This window comes from Oncorhynchus nerka, linkage group LG12, assembly GCF_034236695.1.
Source record: "Oncorhynchus nerka isolate Pitt River linkage group LG12, Oner_Uvic_2.0, whole genome shotgun sequence".
NCBI lineage: Eukaryota > Metazoa > Chordata > Actinopteri > Salmoniformes > Salmonidae > Oncorhynchus > Oncorhynchus nerka.
The window spans coordinates 92,718,182-92,740,557 of NC_088407.1; the positions used below are offsets into that span (position 1 = coordinate 92,718,182).

The 22,376-nt window shown below is 49.4% G+C and overlaps 2 protein-coding genes across 2 annotated transcripts in view; one reads left to right on the forward strand and one right to left on the reverse strand.

Annotated features, from left to right (window-relative positions):
* The window catches only part of LOC135574386 (GDNF family receptor alpha-4-like), a 780,873-nt gene extending 779,434 nt beyond the window's left edge, over positions 1 to 1,439 (forward strand). The window contains exon 2 of the transcript XR_010465435.1: positions 672 to 1,439. The gene's annotated coding sequence lies outside the window, so the exon portion shown is untranslated. The remainder of the gene's footprint in view (positions 1 to 671) is intronic.
* The window catches only part of eif2ak3 (eukaryotic translation initiation factor 2-alpha kinase 3), a 101,608-nt gene that overhangs the window by 24,566 nt on the left and 54,666 nt on the right, over positions 1 to 22,376 (reverse strand). Inside the window, 7 exon segments of the mRNA XM_065025976.1 lie at positions 5,334 to 5,446; positions 5,949 to 6,178; positions 6,837 to 6,959; positions 13,472 to 13,594; positions 14,337 to 14,508; positions 16,992 to 17,280; positions 19,719 to 19,849. Coding sequence (XP_064882048.1) covers positions 5,334 to 5,446; positions 5,949 to 6,178; positions 6,837 to 6,959; positions 13,472 to 13,594; positions 14,337 to 14,508; positions 16,992 to 17,280; positions 19,719 to 19,849 — 1,181 coding nt within the window.

A 22,376-nucleotide genomic window follows, 5' to 3' on the forward strand; every position in this document is an offset into this window, starting at 1 on the left:
GCCTACCCATGTCAGAGACGCAAACTCGGTCTCAACCTTTAAGTCTTTACTGAAGACTCATCTCTTCAGTGGGTCATATGATTGAGTGTAGTCTGGCCCAGGAGTGGGAAGGTGAACGGAAAGGCTCTGGAGCAACGAACCGCCCTTGCTGTCTCTGCCTGGCCGATTCCCCTCTTTCCACTGGGATTCTCTGCCTCTACCCTGTTACGGGGCTGAGTCACTGGCTTACTGGGGCTCTCTCATGCCGTCCCTGGGGGGCGTCACCTGGGTGGGTTGATTCACTGTTGTGGTCGGCCTGTCTGGGTTGGCGCCCCCCTTGGGTTGTGCCGTGGCGGAGATCTTTGTGGGCTATACTCGGCCTTGTCTCAGGATGGTAAGTTGGTGGTTGAAGATATCCCTCTAGTGGTGTGGGGGCTGTGCTTTGGCAAAGTGGGTGGGGTTATATCCTTCCTGTTTGGCCCTGTCCGGGGTGTCCTCGGATGGGGCCACAGTGTCTCCTGACCCCTCCTGTCTCAGCCTCCAGTATTTATGCTGCATTAGTTTATGTGTCGGGGGGCTAGGGTCAGTTTGTTATATCTGGAGTACTTCTCCTGTCCTATTCGGTGTCCTGTGTGAATCTAAGTGTGCGTTCTCTAATTCTCTCCTTCTCTCTTTCTTTCTCTCTCTCGGAGGACCTGAGCCCTAGGACCATGCCCCAGGACTACCTGACATGATGACTCCTTGCTGTCCCCAGTCCACCTGGCCATGCTGCTGCTCCAGTTTCAACTGGCCTGGGCCCTAGGACCATGTCCCAGGACTACCTGACATGATGACTCCTTGCTGTCCCCAGTCCACCTGGCCATGCTGCTGCTCCAGTTTCAACTGTTCTGCCTTACTATTATTCAACCATGCTGGTCATTTATGAACATTTGAACATCTTGGCCACGTTCTGTTATAATCTCCACCGGCACAGCCAGAAGAGGACTGGCCACCCCACATATGCTCTCTCTAATTCTCTCTTTCTTTCTCTCTCTCTCGGAGGACCTGAGCCCTAGGACCGTGCCCCAGGACTACCTGACATGATGACTCCTTGCTGTCCCCAGTCCACCTGACTGTGCTGCTGCTCCAGTTTCAACTGTTCTGCCTTATTATTATTCGACCATGCTGGTCATTTATGAACATTTTAACATCTTGGTCATGTTCTGTTATAATCTCTACCCGGCACAGCCAGAAGAGGACTGGCCACCCCACATAGCCTGGTTCCTCTCTAGGTTTCTTCCTAGGTTTTGGCCTTTCTAGGGAGTTTTTCCTAGCCACCGTGCTTTTACACCTGCATTGTTTGCTGTTTGGGGTTTTAGGCTGGGTTTCTGTACAGCACTTTGAGATATCAGCTGATGTACGAAGGGCTATATAAATAAATTTGATTTGATTTTGATTTGATATACAGTATCAATACTGGGAGGGGGGATATCAGCTACTATACAGTATCAATACTGGGAGGGGGCTATCAGCTACTATACAGTATCAATACTGGGAGGGGGGCTATCAGCTACTATACAGTATCAATACTGGGGGGTATATCAGCTACTATACAGTATCAATACTGGGGGCTATCAGCTACTATACAGTATCAATACTGGGGGATATCAGCTACTATACAGTATCAATACTGGGAGGGGATATCAGCTACTATACAGTATCAATACTGGGGGAGGGGGATATCAGCTACTATACAGTATCAATACTGGGGGATATCAGCTACTATACAGTATCAATATTGGGGGGCTATCAGCTACTATACAGTATCAATACTGGGGGCTATCAGCTACTATACAGTATCAATACTGGGAGGGGGGCATCAGCTACTATACAGTATCAATACTGGGGGGCTATCAGCTACTATACAGTATCAATACTGGGGGGGGATATCAGCTACTATACAGTATCAATACTGGGGGCTATCAGCTACTATACAGTATCAATACTGGGGGGCTATCAGCTACTATACAGTATCAATACTGGGAGGGGGATATCAGCTACTATACAGTATCAATACTAGGGGGCTATCAGCTACTATACAGTATCAATACTGGGGGGGGCTATCAGCTACTATACAGTATCAATACTGGGAGGGGGGCTATCAGCTACTATACAGTATCAATACTGGGGGATATCAGCTACTATACAGTATCAATACTGGGGGGGCTATCAGCTACTATACAGTATCAATACTGGGAGGGGGATATCAGCTACTATACAGTATCAATACTGGGAGGGGATATCAGCTACTATACAGTATCAATACTGGGGGGGCTATCAGCTACTATACAGTATCAATACTGGGGGGCTATCAGCTACTATACAGTATCAATACTGGGAGGGGGATATCAGCTACTATACAGTATCAATACTGGGAGGGGGATATCAGCTACTATACAGTATCAATACTGGGAGGGGGCTATCAGCTACTATACAGTATCAATACTGGGAGGGGGCTATCAGCTACTATACAGTATCAATACTGGGGAGGGGGATATCAGCTACTATACAGTATCAATACTGGGGGATATCAGCTACTATACAGTATCAATACTGGGGGGTATCAGCTACTATACAGTATCAATACTGGGAGGGGGATATCAGCTACTATACAGTATCAATACTGGGGGGGATATCAGCTACTATACAGTATCAATACTGGGGGGATATCAGCTACTATACAGTATCAATACTGGGAGGGGGATATCAGCTACTATACAGTATCAATACTGGGAGGGGGCATCAGCTACTATACAGTATCAATACTGGGGGGTATCAGCTACTATACAGTATCAATACTAGGGGGGCTATCAGCTACTATACAGTATCAATACTGGGGGCTATCAGCTACTATACAGTATCAATACTGGGGGTATCAGCTACTATACAGTATCAATACTGGGGGCTATCAGCTACTATACAGTATCAATACTGGGAGGGGGCTATCAGCTACTATACAGTATCAATACTAGGGGGGCTATCAGCTACTATACAGTATCAATACTGGGGGGCTATCAGCTACTATACAGTATCAATACTGGGGGGCTATCAGCTACTATACAGTATCAATACTGGGGGGCTATCAGCTACTATACAGTATCAATTCTGGGGGGCTATCAGCTACTATACAGTATCAATACTGGGGGCTATCAGCTACTATACAGTATCAATACTGGGAGGGGGATATCAGCTACTATACAGTATCAATACTGGGGGGGGTATCAGCTACTATACAGTATCAATACTAGGGGGGCTATCAGCTACTATACAGCATCAATACTGGGGGGATATCAGCTACTATACAGTATCAATACTGGGGGGATATCAGCTACTATACAGTATCAATACTGGGGGATATCAGCTACTATACAGTATCAATACTGGGGGGGGCTATCAGCTACTATACAGTATCAATACTGGGGGGCTATCAGCTACTATACAGTATCAATACTGGGGGGGCTATCAGCTACTATACAGTATCAATACTGGGGGGCTATCAGCTACTATACAGTATCAATACTGGGGGATATCAGCTACTATACAGTATCAATACTGGGGGATATCAGCTACTATACAGTATCAATACTGGGGGAGGCTATCAGCTACTATACAGTATCAATACTGGGGGGCTATCAGCTACTATACAGTATCAATACTGGGGGCTATCAGCTAATATACAGTATCAATACTGGGGGTGGCTATCAGCTACTATACAGTATCAATACTGGGGGATATCAGCTACTATACAGTATCAATACTGGGGGCTATCAGCTACTATACAGTATCAATACTGGGGGGGCTATCAGCTACTATACAGTATCAATACTGGGGGCTATCAGCTACTATACAGTATCAATACTGGGGGGCTATCAGCTACTATACAGTATCAATACTGGGGGCTATCAGCTACTATACAGTATCAATACTGGGGGTATCAGCTACTATACAGTATCAATACTGGGGGCTATCAGCTACTATACAGTATCAATACTGGGAGGGGGCTATCAGCTACTATACAGTATCAATACTAGGGGGGCTATCAGCTACTATACAGTATCAATACTGGGGGCTATCAGCTACTATACAGTATCAATACTGGGGGGCTATCAGCTACTATACAGTATCAATACTGGGGGCTATCAGCTACTATACAGTATCAATTCTGGGGGGCTATCAGCTACTATACAGTATCAATACTGGGGGGCTATCAGCTACTATACAGTATCAATACTGGGAGGGGGATATCAGCTACTATACAGTATCAATACTGGGGGTATCAGCTACTATACAGTATCAATACTAGGGGGGCTATCAGCTACTATACAGCATCAATACTGGGGGATATCAGCTACTATACAGTATCAATACTGGGGGATATCAGCTACTATACAGTATCAATACTGGGGGATATCAGCTACTATACAGTATCAATACTGGGGGGGGCTATCAGCTACTATACAGTATCAATACTGGGGGGCTATCAGCTACTATACAGTATCAATACTGGGGGCTATCAGCTACTATACAGTATCAATACTGGGGGGCTATCAGCTACTATACAGTATCAATACTGGGGGCTATCAGCTACTATACAGTATCAATACTGGGGGATATCAGCTACTATACAGTATCAATACTGGGGGATATCAGCTACTATACAGTATCAATACTGGGGGGCTATCAGCTACTATACAGTATCAATACTGGGGGCTATCAGCTACTATACAGTATCAATACTGGGGGGGGCTATCAGCTACTATACAGTATCAATACTGGGGGGCTATCAGCTACTATACAGTATCAATACTGGGGGCTATCAGCTACTATACAGTATCAATACTGGGGGATATCAGCTACTATACAGTATCAATACTGGGGGATATCAGCTACTATACAGTATCAATACTGGGGGAGGCTATCAGCTACTATACAGTATCAATACTGGGGGGCTATCAGCTACTATACAGTATCAATACTGGGGGCTATCAGCTAATATACAGTATCAATACTGGGGGTGGCTATCAGCTACTATACAGTATCAATACTGGGGGATATCAGCTACTATACAGTATCAATACTGGGGGCTATCAGCTACTATACAGTATCAATACTGGGGGCTATCAGCTACTATACAGTATCAATACTGGGGGGGGGCTATCAGCTACTATACAGTATCAATACTGGGAGGGGGGCTATCAGCTACTATACAGTATCAATACTGGGGGGGGGGCATCAGTATGAGTAGGGTTCCATTTTGGACGTAGCTTTAGTGAATCAGTTGTCAGGTCTGTTTTAATGTCAACACCGTACGATACCTGGATACATATTCACTGGGGCGGGTCTCCATGACAACCGTCTCTTTGGGTTCGGCCACCTCAAGGTCATACTTGCTGTCTGTCTGACACTGTGTCTCCGACTCCTTGCGTTGCTACGGAGATCAGGATAGAGACGGGATTAATAATTAACATTGATCCAGAAACAACAATAAACAACAATAAACAACAAAAAAAACACTTCTGAACACCCCCTCCCCTCCTCCCCGCACCCCCCCACCCCTCCCTCCTCCCCACCCACCCCCTCCCTCCTCCCCACCCACCCCCTCCCTCCTCCCCTCCTCCTCACCCCGCACCCCCACCCCTCCCCTCCTCCCCGCACCCCTCCTCCCCCCCTCCCTCCCTCCACCCCCCCTCCTCCCTCCCTCCCTCCACCCCCTCCTCCTCCTCCTCCTCCTCCTCCTCCTCCTCCTCCTCCTCCCCCCCTCCACGTACAGGGTCGTATTCACCAGACACCAAACAGACGATGAAAAACTAAACTGGAAACGTCTTGAAAGTATCCGTTGCGAAACATTTTTTTTTGCTACGGTGTTACACTAATGAAGAACAGGAAGAAACCGTCTGTGGCTGACATGTGGAGGCGGTGTGTGTTCGTACCCGTACGTACTCCACCGGGGCGGGGGGTTGGAAGAACTTCCTGACTATATAGGTGGTAGCAGCGATACAGAACACCATGGTCCCTAGAATCTCTTTCCACCAGGGCAGTAACAGGACCGGATCCTTCCTCCTCCTCTCCCCTACCGCACCGCCACCCTTCAGCAGAGACACCTCCGCCACGCCGCGTCGCCCACGGTAACGCTTACTGTAGTGGTAGTAGTACCCGTTGTCTGGGGAACAGAGAGAGGAGAACCAGTCAATCAATCAAACTAACTCAAGAACTTGTACTATTATAAATCAACAATGCATTTCTTTTTTTAACAACATGGTAAAACAAGGAGAGGTGGTTAGGAGGTTATAACAGGAGGTTATAACAGGAGGTTATAACAGTATAATAGGAGGTTATAACAGGAGGTTATAACAGGAGGTTATAACAGTATAATAGGAGGTTATAACAGGTTATAACAGGAGGTTATAACAGGAGGTTATAACAGTATAATAGGAGGTTATAACAGGTTATAACAGTAGGTTCTTACCATACGGGTACTGCAGGACTGACAGTATAACAGGAGGTTCTTACCATACGGGTACTGTAGGACTGACAGTATAACAGTAGGTTCTTACCATATGGGTACTGCAGGACTGACAGTATAACAGTAGGTTCTTACCATACGGGTACTGCAGGACTGACAGTATAACAGTAGGTTCTTACCATATGGGTACTGTAGGACTGACAGTATAACAGTAGGTTCTTACCATACGGGTACTGCAGGACTGACAGTATAACAGTAGGTTCTTACCATACGGGTACTGTAGGACTGACAGTATAACAGGAGGTTCTTACCATATGGGTACTGTAGGACTGACAGTATAACAGCAGGTTCTTACCATACGGGTACTGCAGGACTGACAGAGCTCCGTTGCTGTATTCTTCATGAGAGAACTTGTCGTTGTTCAGACATTTGTCAAACTCATCAGAACCAACCAGAACAGGAGTCCGAGATGGAGAATCTGCGTGAAAGAGACACTGCATTAAAACTCACTCCAGACAGCAGGCTGGACAAACTGTAACTCCAGACTGGACACACTGTAACTCCAGACTGGACACACTGTAACTCCAGACTGGACACACTGTAACTCCAGACAGCAGGCTGGACACACTAACTCCAGACAGCAGGCTGGACACACTGTAACTCCAGGCTGGACACACTGTAACTCCAGACAGCAGGCTGGACACACTGTAACTCCAGACAGCAGGCTGGACACACTGTAACTCCAGGCTGGACACACTGTAACTCCAGGCTGGACACACTGTAACTCCAGACAGCAGGCTGGACACACTGTAACTCCAGACAGCAGGCTGGACACACTGTAACTGAGGACAGCAGGCTGGACACACTGTAACTCCAGACAGCAGACTGGACACACTGTAACTGAGGACAGCAGGCTGGACACACTGTAACTCCAGGCTGGACACACTATAACTCCAGACAGCAGGCTGGACACACTAACTCCAGACAGCAGGCTGGACACACTGTAACTCCAGACAGCAGGCTGGACACTGTAACTCCAGGCTGGACACACTAACTCCAGGCTGGACACACTAACTCCAGGCTGGACACACTGTAACTCCAGACTGGACACACTGTAACTCCAGACTGGACACACTGTAACTCCAGACAGCAGGCTGGACACACTGTAACTCCAGACAGCAGGCTGGACACACTGTAACTCCAGACAGCAGGCTGGACACACTGTAACTCCAGACAGCAGGCTGGACACACTGTAACACCAGACTGGACACACTGTAATTCCAGGCTGGACACACTGTAACTCCAGACAGCAGGCTGGACACACTGTAACTCCAGACAGCAGGCTGGACACACTGTAACTGAGGACAGCAGGCTGGACACACTGTAACTCCAGACAGCAGACTGGACACACTGTAACTGAGGACAGCAGGCTGGACACACTGTAACTCCAGGCTGGACACACTATAACTCCAGACAGCAGGCTGGACACACTGTAACTCCAGACAGCAGGCTGGACACACTGTAACTCCAGACAGCAGACTGGACACACTGTAACTCCAGGCTGGACACACTGTAACTCCAGACAGCAGGCTGGACACACTGTAACTCCAGGCAGCAGGCTGGACACACTGTAACTCCAGGCTGGACACACTGTAACTCCAGACAGCAGGCTGGACACACTGTAACTCCAGACAGCAGGCTGGACACACTGTAACTCCAGACAGCAGGCTGGACACACTGTAACTCCAGACAGCAGGCTGGACACACTGTAACTCCAGGCTGGACACACTGTAACTCCAGGCTGGACACACTGTAACTCCAGGCTGGACACACTGTAACTCCAGGCTGGACACACTGTAACTCCAGGCTAGACACACTGTAACTCCAGACTGGACACACTGTAACTCCAGACAGCAGGCTGGACACACTGTAACTCCAGACAGTAGGCTGGACACACTGTAACTCCAGACAGCAGGCTGGACACACTGTAACTCCAGGCTGGTCACACTGTGACTCCAGGCTGGACACACTGTGACTCCAGGCTGGACACACTGTGACTCCAGGCTGGACACACTGTGACTCCAGGCTGGACACACTGTGACTCCAGGCTGGACACACTGTGACTCCAGGCTGGACACACTGTGACTCCAGGCTGGACACACTGTGACTCCAGGCTGGACACACTGTGACTCCAGGCTGGACACACTGTGACTCCAGGCTGGACACACTGTGACTCCAGGCTGGACACACTGTAACTCCAGGCTGGACACACTGTAACTCCAGACAGCAGGCTGGACACACTGTAACTCCAGACAGCAGGCTGGACACACTGTAACTCCAGACAGCAGGCTGGACACACTGTAACTCCAGACTGGACACACTGTAACTCCAGACAGCAGGCTGGACACACTGTAACTCCAGACAGCAGGCTGGACACACTGTAACTCCAGGCTGGACACACTGTAACTCCAGGCTGGACACACTGTGACTCCAGACTGGACACACTGTGACTCCAGACTGGACACACTGTGACTCCAGACAGCAGGCTGGACACACTGTAACTCCAGGCTGGACACACTGTAACTCCAGACAGCAGGCTGGACACACTGTAACTCCAGACTGGACACACTGTAACTCCAGACTGGACACACTGTAACTCCAGACTGGACACACTGTAACTCCAGACTGGACACACTGTAACTCCAGACTGGACACACTGTAACTCCAGACAGCAGGCTGGACACACTGTAACTCCAGGCTGGACACACTGTAACTCCAGACAGCAGGCTGGACACACTGTAACTCCAGACTGGACACACTGTAACTCCAGACTGGACACACTGTAACTCCAGACTGGACACACTGTAACTCCAGACTGGACACACTGTAACTCCAGACTGGACACACTGTAACTCCAGACAGCAGGCTGGACACACTGTAACTCCAGGCTGGACACACTGTAACTCCAGACAGCAGGCTGGACACACTGTAACTCCAGACTGGACACACTGTAACTCCAGACTGGACACACTGTAACTCCAGACTGGACACACTGTAACTCCAGACTGGACACACTGTAACTCCAGACAGCAGGCTGGACACACTGTAACTCCAGGCTGGACACACTGTAACTCCAGACAGCAGGCTGGACACACTGTAACTCCAGACTGGACACACTGTAACTCCAGACTGGACACACTGTAACTCCAGACTGGACACACTGTAACTCCAGACTGGACACACTGTAACTCCAGACTGGACACACTGTAACTCCAGACAGCAGGCTGGACACACTGTAACTCCAGGCTGGACACACTCTAACTCCAGACAGCAGGCTGGACACACTGTAACTCCAGACTGGACACACTGTAACTCCAGACTGGACACACTGTAACTCCAGACAGCAGGCTGGACACACTGTAACTCCAGACAGCAGGCTGGACACACTGTAACTCCAGACAGCAGGCTGGACACACTGTAACTCCAGACAGCAGGCTGGACACACTGTAACTCCAGACTGGACACACTGTAACTCCAGACTGGACACACTGTAACTCCAGACTGGACACACTGTAACTCCAGACTGGACACACTGTAACTCCAGACTGGACACACTGTAACTCCAGACTGGACACACTGTAACTCCAGACTGGACACACTGTAACTCCAGACTGGACACACTGTAACTCCAGACTGGACACACTGTAACTCCAGACAGCAGACTGGACACACTGTAACTCCAGACAGCAGGCTGGACACACTGTAACTCCAGACAGCAGGCTGGACACACTGTAACTCCAGACAGCAGGCTGGACACACTGTAACTCCAGACAGCAGGCTGGACACACTGTAACTCCAGACTGGACACACTGTAACTCCAGACTGGACACACTGTAACTCCAGACTGGACACACTGTAACTCCAGGCTGGACACACTGTAACTCCAGACTGGACACACTGTAACTCCAGACAGCAGGCTGGACACACTGTAACTCCAGACAGCAGGCTGGACACACTGTAACTCCAGACAGCAGGCTGGACACACTGTAACACCAGACTGGACACACTGTAATTCCAGGCTGGACACACTGTAACTCCAGACAGCAGGCTGGACACACTGTAACTCCAGGCTGGACACACTGTAACTCCAGACTGGACACACTGTAACTCCAGACAGCAGGCTGGACACACTAACTCCAGACAGCAGGCTGGACACACTGTAACTCCAGACAGCAGGCTGGACACACTGTAACACCAGACTGGACACACTGTAATTCCAGGCTGGACACACTGTAACTCCAGACAGCAGGCTGGACACACTGTAACTCCAGACAGCAGGCTGGACACACTGTAACTGAGGACAGCAGGCTGGACACACTGTAACTCCAGACAGCAGACTGGACACACTGTAACTGAGGACAGCAGGCTGGACACACTGTAACTCCAGGCTGGACACACTATAACTCCAGACAGCAGGCTGGACACACTGTAACTCCAGACAGCAGGCTGGACACACTGTAACTCCAGACAGCAGGCTAGACACACTGTAACTCCAGGCTGGACACACTGTAACTCCAGACAGCAGACTGGACACACTGTAACTCCAGACTGGACACACTGTAACTCCAGACAGTAGGCTGGACACACTGTAACTCCAGACAGCAGGCTGGACACACTGTAACTCCAGGCTGGACACACTGTAACTCCAGACAGCAGGCTGGACACACTGTAACTCCAGGCAGCAGGCTGGACACACTGTAACTCCAGGCTGGACACACTGTAACTCCAGACAGCAGGCTGGACACACTGTAACTCCAGACAGCAGGCTGGACACACTGTAACTCCAGACAGCAGGCTGGACACACTGTAACTCCAGACAGCAGGCTGGACACACTGTAACTCCAGGCTGGACACACTGTAACTCCAGGCTGGACACACTGTAACTCCAGGCTGGACACACTGTAACTCCAGGCTGGACACACTGTAACTCCAGGCTGGACACACTGTAACTCCAGACAGCAGGCTGGACACACTGTAACTCCAGACAGTAGGCTGGACACACTGTAACTCCAGACAGCAGGCTGGACACACTGTAACTCCAGGCTGGGCACACTGTGACTCCAGGCTGGACACACTGTGACTCCAGGCTGGACACACTGTGACTCCAGGCTGGACACACTGTGACTCCAGGCTGGACACACTGTGACTCCAGGCTGGACACACTGTGACTCCAGGCTGGACACACTGTGACTCCAGGCTGGACACACTGTGACTCCAGGCTGGACACACTGTAACTCCAGGCTGGACACACTGTAACTCCAGACTGGACACACTGTAACTCCAGACAGCAGGCTGGACACACTGTAACTCCAGACAGCAGGCTGGACACACTGTAACTCCAGACAGCAGGCTGGACACACTGTAACTCCAGACAGCAGGCTGGACACACTGTAACTCCAGACTGGACACACTGTAACTCCAGACAGCAGGCTGGACACACTGTAACTCCAGACAGCAGGCTGGACACACTGTAACTCCAGACAGCAGGCTGGACACACTGTAACTCCAGGCTGGACACACTGTAACTCCAGGCTGGACACACTGTGACTCCAGACTGGACACACTGTGACTCCAGACAGCAGGCTGGACACACTGTAACTCCAGACTGGACACACTGTAACTCCAGACAGCAGACTGGACACACTGTAACTCCAGGCTGGACACACTGTGACTCCAGGCTGGACACACTGTGACTCCAGGCTGGACACACTGTGACTCCAGGCTGGACACACTGTAACTCCAGGCTGGACACACTGTGACTCCAGGCTGGACACACTGTAACTCCAGGCTGGACACACTGTAACTCCAGACAGGACACACTGTAACTCCAGACAGCAGGCTGGACACACTGTAACTCCAGGCTGGACACACTGTAACTCCAGACAGCAGGCTGGACACACTGTAACTCCAGACTGGACACACTGTAACTCCAGACAGCAGGCTGGACACACTGTAACTCCAGGCTGGACACACTGTAACTCCAGACAGCAGGCTGGACACACTGTAACTCCAGACTGGACACACTGTAACTCCAGACTGGACACACTGTAACTCCAGACTGGACACACTGTAACTCCAGACTGGACACACTGTAACTCCAGACAGCAGGCTGGACACACTGTAACTCCAGACTGGACACACTGTAACTCCAGACAGGACACACTGTAACTCCAGACAGCAGGCTGGACACACTGTAACTCCAGGCTGGACACACTGTAACTCCAGACTGGACACACTGTAACTCCAGACTGGACACACTGTAACTCCAGACTGGACACACTGTAACTCCAGACTGGACACACTGTAACTCCAGACAGCAGGCTGGACACACTGTAACTCCAGACAGCAGGCTGGACACACTGTAACTCCAGACAGCAGGCTGGACACACTGTAACTCCAGACAGCAGGCTGGACACACTGTAACTCCAGACTGGACACACTGTAACTCCAGACTGGACACACTGTAACTCCAGACTGGACACACTGTAACTCCAGACTGGACACACTGTAACTCCAGACTGGACACACTGTAACTCCAGACTGGACACACTGTAACTCCAGACTGGACACACTGTAACTCCAGACAGCAGACTGGACACACTGTAACTCCAGACTGCAGACTGGACACACTGTAACTCCAGACTGCAGACTGGACACACTGTAACTCCAGACAGCAGGCTGGACACACTGTAACTCCAGACAGCAGGCTGGACACACTGTAACTCCAGACAGCAGGCTGGACACACTGTAACTCCAGACTGGACACACTGTAACTCCAGACTGGACACACTGTAACTCCAGACTGGACACACTGTAACTCCAGGCTGGACACACTGTAACTGAGGACAGCAGGCTGGACACACTGTAACTGAGGACAGCAGGCTGGACACACTAACTCCAGACAGCAGATACAGTCATAGAAGTACGTACGTATGAGAGGTTTCCATCTGATGGTAGGGACGGTGTCCGGGCCGGGACCGTTCAGGGCTTTAGATGGGAACCTTTCTGAGATCTTGACGGACGACTGCAGGTACAGCTGGCCCTGATACATACCTGGGAAGGGAGAAGGTTAGCACTGATACTGACAATCAATCACAGGACCTGAGGGAGAGGCTTAGCACTGACAACCAATCACAGGACCTGGGGGAGAGGCTTAGCCCTGACAACCAATCACAGGACCTGGGGGAGAGGCTTATAGCACTGACAACCAATCACAGGACCTGGGGGAGAGGCTTAGCACTGACAACCAATCACAGGACCTGGGGGAGAGGCTTAGCACTGACAACCAATCACAGGACCTGGGGGAGAGGCTTAGCACTGACAACCAATCACAGGACCTGGGGGAGAGGCTTAGCCCTGACACTAACAGTCATTACTTTAAAACATCTCCAGCTATGTGAGAAAGTCAATCCCTTGAGAACCGTCTGGTGAATCAGCTGATAACAAGATGTCTACCTTGAGACTGTCTTCTGATCTACAGCAGGTACAGATGAATGAAATGGCTCCCCCATAGTGACTGACAGTACAGTGTCTGTGATAGTCTGTTACCGATCGTGTTTGGTTACCCAAGTATACGCTCGACTCAGCAGCTCCCAAAGCCTCCCCCGTAGTGACTGTGTAGGCCTATGGTGTCTGGTGTTAGCGTCCGGTTTAGGGGTCAGAGGTTAGGGTTTTACATACCCAGGTATACGCTGGACTCAGTAGCTCCCAAAGCCTCCCCCGTAGTGACTGTGTAGGCCTACGGTGTCTGGTGTTAGCGTCCGGTTTAGGGGTCAGAGGTTAGGGTTTTACATACCCAGGTATACGCTGGACTCAGTAGCTCCCCGAGCCGCCTCCATAATGTCCTCGTCCTCCTCCTCCTGCTCCTCCGCGTCAGGACGACTGCTGTAGGGCGTGTCATCAAACAGGCTGATGGGCGTTACCTTCCCTCCTCCAACCAACCAGGCAGAGGCTATGGGCGTGCAGAACTACAGGGGGAAACGTGTGTCAAAACTAGGCTGAACACCGAGAGGTTGGAGATAGCCTGGTCACAGATCTGTTTGTGTTGTCTTGACAATTACCGTAGGAGTTCTCGAGACAGAACAAATACATCTGGGATCAGGCTAGGTTGGAAAACTAACAGTAGAACCGCCATAGGTCAAAAGCCATTTGACGTTTGACAATATCTGCCATGTCCTGCTCCTTCACCTGACTTTACTAGAGCTCTATTGACCTGTTGAGTGTAGGGGGCAGCATTTTGATGATTGGATTAAAAAAAACGTAACCAAATGAAACGGTCTATTTCTCAGGCCCAGAATCTAGAATATGCATATAATTGTCAGATTATGATAGAAAACACTCTAAAGATTCCAAAACTGTCAAAATATTGTCTGTGGGTATAACAGAACTGATATTGCAGGCGAAAACCTGAGGAAAATCCAACAAGGAAGTGCTGTTTTTCCTGAAGGCTCTCTGTTCCATTGGATGCCTTGCCTCCATTTAAAGGGATATCAACCAGATTCCTTTTCCTATGGCTTCCTAAAGGTGTCAACAGTCTTTAGACATAGTTTCAGGCTTTTATTTTGAAAAATGAGCGCGAAAGATCACATCGCGTCATTGGATGGCTGGGTGTTCGCAGAGTTTTGCTTGCGCAACAGAGTGGGGCAGCCATTGCCACAGGATACTATTTGGAATTTTTGTCTGCGATGTCGTGACCGCTCGAGCCTGTGAATTTCTGAACATAACACGCCAAGCAAATGGAGGTATTTTGGATATAAAATAATCTTTATGGAACAAAAGAAACATTTATTGTGTAACTGGGAGTCTCGTGAGTGAAAACATCCGAAGATCATCAAAGGTAAGCAATTCATTTTATTGCTTTTCTGACTTTCGTGACCAATCTACTTGGCTGCTAGCTGTTTGTAATATTTTGTGTGCTGAGAGAGATGTCCTTACATAAACGCCTGGGATGCTTTCGCCGACTCGCTAGGCGGATTTTTTGTCATTTCATGAAAATTAAATATTTTTAGTCATTTAATTTGAATTTGGCCGCTCTGCAATTCAGCGGATGTTGACGAAAATGATCCCGACAACTGGGTGGGTGCATCAAGAAGTTAATAATCAAATGTAGAAAAATCAAAACATGTTGTGTGTTGCAGCCTTTAGAATAATAACAAACTTTTTTCCTTGACTCTTTCCAGCGAAGGCAAACGACGTCAGCCCACTGAATGACAAATGGACGATTCCGCTACTTCACAATGTAAATCAGATCGAACTGAATGACGAGGGTGAAGAAGACACTTTAATTTAGAACAACAATATGTGTAATGAGGAATTGGTGCTTACGCCCATTTCTCAGCGTTCAGGGTAATAATTTGACAGCGCGTCTCGCGGGTTTGATTACTTTTCTCTTTCACGTTTTACTGTGTAAAAAGAAGCTGCTTACAGGACTGTTGTATCTGCTGAAACTCTATTTCCAATCACATGTAAGACAAAATGAAAACATGCTGTGTGTTGCCTTCAGAATAATGCAAAACATATCCTTGACTCTATCCAAGTTGATGAGTGGGAAACATACAATGCTAGTCAACCCTGCCCATTGAAACTACTGAAACTACATTAAAACTCACACATTTTCAAGAGAGTTAGAATATGGGCCAGATGAAATGGACAATAATCTGATGAGTGACACTATTATCAGTTGTCAGATTGAACAGGAATAGATAACTGCATATTGTAATTGAGAGATGCAGGTGAAAGGAGCATCGATTTATCAAATCCTCCTTCGGTCACATGCAGGTAAAACACAGTGATTTCTATATAGAATCGGAAAGAGCATAATCTGCATAATCTGCCTAATCTGCCTAATCTGCATAATCTGCATAATCTGCATAATCTGCCTAATCTGCCTAATCTGCATAATCTGCCTAATCTGCCTAATCTGCCTAATCTGCCGTTTCTATGACACTTCCCTTTGTCAAATCATTCAAGAGGCTCAACTCCATTTACAAATGTCACTTTTTTTTCCCACAAAACAAAACATGCTGTCATTCAGCACATGACCAATCCCGCGGCAGCGTTGTCTAATGAGCAAATAAGAGTAACATAACAATCTTCAAATTAAAACTATTCTGTGGTCAGTGGATGAATGGGAGACAGAAACCTGTTCCCAGACCAGCTGTCTTCCAGGACTGTTAATAGGTGTTATAGATGTATAATTACCTGCTGTTCCCAGACCAGCTTTCCTCCTTCAAATTAAAACATGCTATTCTGTGGGCGGTATTAAAACTGTTCCCAGACCAGCTGTCTTCCAGGACTGTTAATAGGTGTTATAGATGTATAATTACCTGCTGTTCCCAGACCAGCTTTCCTCCTTCAAATTAAAACATGCTATTCTGTGGGCGGTATTAAAACTGTTCCCAGACCAGCTGTCTTCCAGGACTGTTAATAGGTGTTATAGATGTATAATTACCTGCTGTTCCCAGACCAGCTTTCCTCCAGGCTGCGTGCTGAAGGCCATCACCTTCCAGTCAGGAACAGACACCTTGATGACCAGGTCTGGTGTCCCAGACCCAGGTGTGTCTGTGGTTGTGTGTCTGTGGTTGTCTGTGGTCTCCTCCATGATAATCTTCTGCCCACTGCTCCTCTGCTCCTCCTTCCACATGGCCTCGCCGCTCGCCATCTCTCCCTCCAGGAAGTTACTGGTCAGCTGTTTGTCGGGAACAAACCTCAGCTCAAAGCTCCCCACGCTGAAGTTCCACCTAGACAGAGAACCAGAATGTTACGGTTCCACCTAGAGAGAGAACCAGAATGTTACAGTTCCACCTAGAGAGAGAGAGAGAACCAGAATGTTACAGTTCCACCTAGACAGAGAACCAGAATGTTACAGTTCCACCTAGAGAGAGAACCAGAATGCTACAGTTCCACCTAGAGAGAGAACCAGAATGCTACAGTTCCACCTAGAGAGAGAGAACCAGAATGCTACAGTTCCACCTAGAGAGAGAGAACCAGAATGCTACAGTTCCACCTAGAGAGAGAACCAGAATGCTACAGTTCCACCTAGAGAGAGAGAGAGAACCAGAATGTTACCGTTCCACCTAGACAGAGAACCAGAATGTTACAGTTCCACCTAGAGAGAGAGAGAGAACCAGAATGTTACAGTTCCACCTAGAGAGAGAGAGAACCATAATGTCACAGTTCCACCTAGAGAGAGACCCAGAATGTTACAGTTCCACCTAGAGAGAGAACCAGAATGTTACAGTTCCACCTAGAGAGAGAGAACCAGAATGTTACAGTTCCACCTAGAGAGAGAGAGAACCATAATGTTACAGTTCCACCTAGAGAGAGAGAGAACCATAATGTTACAGTTCCACCTAGAGAGAGAGAGAACCAGAATGTCACAGTTCCACCTAGAGAGAGAACCAGAATGTCACAGAATGTTACAGGTCCACCTAGAGAGAGAGAGAGAACCAGAATGTTACAGTTCCACCTAGAGAGAGAACCAGAATGTTACAGTTCTACCTAGAGAGAGAGAGAGAGAACCAGAATGGCACAGTTCCACCTAGAGAGAGAGAGAACCAGAATGTTACAGTTCCACCTAGAGAGAGAGAGAACCAGAATGTTACAGTTCCACCTAGAGAGAGAACCAGAATGTTACAGTTCCACCTAGAGAGAGAACCAGAATGTTACAGTTCTACCTAGAGAGAGAGAACCAGAATGTTACAGTTCCACCTAGAGAGAAGGAGAAAACCAGAATGTTACGGTTCCACCTAGAGAGAGAACCAGAATGTTACAGTTCCACCTAGAGAGAGAACCAGAATGTTACAGTTCTACCTAGAGAGAGAGAACCAGAATGTTACAGTTCCGCCTAGAGAGAGAGAGAACCAGAATGTTACAGTTCCACCTAGAGAGAGAGAGGGAGAACCAGAATGTTACAGTTCCACCTAGAGAGAGAGAGAGAGAGAACCAGAATGTTACAGTTCCACCTAGAGAGAGAGAGAGAGAGAGAACCAGAATGTTACGGTTCCACCTAGAGAGAGAGAGAACCAGAATGTTACAGTTCCACCTAGAGAGAGAGAGAGAGAACCATAATGTTATAGTTCCACCTAGAGAGAGAGAGAGAACCAGAATGTTACCGTTCGACCTAGAGCGAGAGAGAACCAGAATGTTACAGTTCCACCTAGAGAGAGAGAGAGAGAACCAGAATGTTACAGGTCCACCTAGAGAGAGAACCAGAATGTTACAGTTCCACCTAGAGAGAGAGAGAGAACCAGAATGTTACCGTTCGACCTAGAGAGAGAGAGAGAACCAGAATGTTACCGTTCGACCTAGAGAGAGAGAGAGAACCAGAATGTTACCGTTCGACCTAGAGAGAGAGAACCAGAATGTTACCGTTCGACCTAGAGAGAGAGAGAACCAGAATGTTACAGTTCCACCTAGAGAGACAGAGAACCAGAATGTTACCGTTCGACCTAGAGAGAGAGAACCAGAATGTTACCGTTCCACCTAGAGAGAGAGAGAACCAGAATGTTACCGTTCGACCTAGAGAGACAGAGAACCAGAATGTTACCGTTCGACCTAGAGAGAGAGAACCAGAATGTTACAGTTCCACCTAGAGAGACAGAGAACCAGAATGTTACCGTTCGACCTAGAGAGAGAGAGAGAACCAGAATGGCACAGTTCCACCTAGAGAGAGAGAGAACCATAATGTCACAGTTCCACCTAGAGAGAGACCCAGAATGTTACAGTTCCACCTAGAGAGAGAACCAGAATGTTACCGTTCGACCTAGAGAGAGAGAACCAGAATGTTACAGTTCCACCTAGAGAGAGAGAACCAGAATGTTACCGTTCGACCTAGAGAGAGAGAGAGAACCAGAATGTTACAGTTCCACCTAGAGAGAGAGAACCAGAATGTTACCGTTCGACCTAGAGAGAGAGAGAACCAAAATGTTACCGTTCGACCTAGAGAGAGAGAGAACCAGAATGCTACCGTTCCACCTAGAGAGAGAGAACCAGAATGTTACCGTTCCACCTAGAGAGAGAACATCAGAACACTGTTAGCTAGAATCCCTCTAACTACTTAACTAACTAGCACTACAGATATAAGGTTAATATAGGACAGGAAGTACTGGGGTTGTGTCATAAAGATGGTCGGGGTAGGATAGTCAGGTGGATGGGATTTGTGTTAGTTACCACTCACTTCTCCAAGCCAGAGCGTGGTCGCACGGCCCTGACGGTCTTCTGGGTTCTCTGCAGCAGCAACACATCCTCAGGCTCTGTTTCCTCCTCGCCCCAGCGGCTACAGCCAACTGCTGAGCAGATATACCTCAGCTAAGACAGAGGAAAGAGAACAGGAGGGAAGGAAGGGACAGGAGGGAAGGACAAGAGGAGAGGGGGCAGGAGAGAGAGAGAGACAAGAGGAGAGGGGGCAGGAGAGAGAGAGCGACAAGAGGAGAGGGGGCAGGAGAGAGAGAGCGACAAGAGGAGATGGGGCAGGAGAGAGAGAGACAAGAGGAGAGGGGGCAGGAGAGAGAGAGACAAGAGGAGAGGGGGCAGGAGAGAGAGAGAGACAAGAGGAGAGGGGGCAGGAGAGAGAGAGACACAAGAGGAGATGGGGCAGGAGAGAGAGAGACAGAAGAGGAGAGGGGGCAGGAGAGAGAGAGAGACAAGAGGAGATGGGGCAGGAGAGAGAGAGACAAGAGGAGATGGGGCAGGAGAGAGAGAGAGACAAGAGGAGAGGGGGCAGGAGAGAGAGAGACAAGAGGAGATGGGGCAGGAGCGAGAGAGAGACAAGAGGAGATGGGGCAGGAGAGACAAGAGGAGATGGGGCAGGAGAGAGAGAGAGACAAGAGGAGATGGGGCAGGAGAGAGAGAGAGAGACAAGAGGAGAGGGGGCAGGAGAGAGAGAGAGAGACAAGAGGAGAGGGGGCAGGAGAGAGAGAGAGAGACAAGAGGAGAGGGGGCAGGAGAGAGAGAGAGACAAGAGGAGAGGGGGCAGGAGAGAGAGAGAGAGACAAGAGGAGAGGGGGCAGGAGAGAGAGAGACAAGAGGAGATGGGGCAGGAGAGAGAGAGACAAGAGGAGATGGGGCAGGAGAGAGAGAAACACAAGAGGAGAGGGGGCAGGAGTTGGAGAGAGCGACAAGAGGAGAGGGGGCAGGAGAGAGAGAGAAGAGGAGAGGGGGCAGGAGAGAGAGAGACAAGAGGAGATGGGGCAGGAGAGACAAGAGGAGATGGGGCAGGAGAGAGAGACAAGAGGAGATGGGGCAGGAGAGACAAGAGGAGATGGGGCAGGAGAGAGAGAGAGACAAGAGGAGAGGGGGCAGGAGAGAGAGAGACACAAGAGGAGAGGGGGCAGGAGAGAGAGAGAGAGACAAGAGGAGATGGGGCAGGAGAGAGAGAGAGACAAGAGGAGAGGGGCAGGAGAGAGAGAGACAAGAGGAGATGGGGCAGGAGCGAGAGAGAGACAAGAGGAGATGGGGCAGGAGAGACAAGAGGAGATGGGGCAGGAGAGAGAGAGAGACAAGAGGAGATGGGGCAGGAGAGAGAGAGAGAGACAAGAGGAGAGGGGGCAGGAGAGAGAGAGAGAGACAAGAGGAGAGGGGGCAGGAGAGAGAGAGAGAGAGACAAGAGGAGAGGGGGCAGGAGAGAGAGAGAGACAAGAGGAGAGGGGGCAGGAGAGAGAGAGAGAGACAAGAGGAGAGGGGGCAGGAGAGAGAGAGAGAGACAAGAGGAGAGGGGGCAGGAGAGAGAGAGAGACAAGAGGAGATGGGGCAGGAGAGACAAGAGGAGATGGGGCAGGAGAGAGAGACAAGAGGAGATGGGGCAGGAGAGACAAGAGGAGATGGGGCAGGAGAGAGAGAGAGACAAGAGGAGAGGGGGCAGGAGAGAGAGAGAGACAAGAGGAGAGGGGGCAGGAGAGAGAGAGAGAGACAAGAGGAGATGGGGCAGGAGAGAGAGAGAGACAAGAGGAGAGGGGGCAGGAGAGAGAGAGACAAGAGGAGATGGGGCAGGAGCGAGAGAGAGACAAGAGGAGATGGGGCAGGAGAGACAAGAGGAGATGGGGCAGGAGAGAGAGAGAGAGACAAGAGGAGATGGGGCAGGAGAGAGAGAGAGAGACAAGAGGAGAGGGGGCAGGAGAGAGTGAGAGAGACAAGAGGAGAGGGGGCAGGAGAGAGAGAGAGACAAGAGGAGAGGGGGCAGGAGAGAGAGAGAGACAAGAGGAGATGGGGCAGGAGAGAGAGAGAGAGACAAGAGGAGAGGGGGGCAGGAGAGAGAGAGAGAGACAAGAGGAGAGGGGGCAGGAGAGAGAGAGAGAGACAAGAGGAGAGGGGGCAGGAGAGAGAGAGAGACAAGAGGAGATGGGGCAGGAGAGAGAGAGAGAGACAAGAGGAGAGGGGGCAGGAGAGAGAGAGAGAGACAAGAGGAGAGGGGCAGGAGAGAGAGAGAGAGAGACAAGAGGAGAGGGGCAGGAGAGAGAGAGAGACAAGAGGAGAGGGGGCAGGAGAGAGAGAGAGACAAGAGGAGAGGGGGCAGGAGAGAGAGAGAGACAAGAGGAGAGGGGGCAGGAGAGAGAGAGAGACAAGAGGAGAGGGGGCAGGAGAGAGAGAGAGACAAGAGGACAGGAGGGAAAGAGAGAGAAGGACAAAGATTTCCTGTTTAAAGTGAAATGCTCAAATCAGCCTACAACATTGTTTTACATATCAATGTTAGGTATCCTTTTTGAACGTGATGTTGTGAAAATGCTTTTAGAACATAATATTTGACGTTTTTCAAGCTGAGAGATGTGGCCGCGGCACCGAGCACAAGCTGAGAGATGTGGCCGCGGCACCGAGCACAAGCTGAGAGATGTGGCCATAT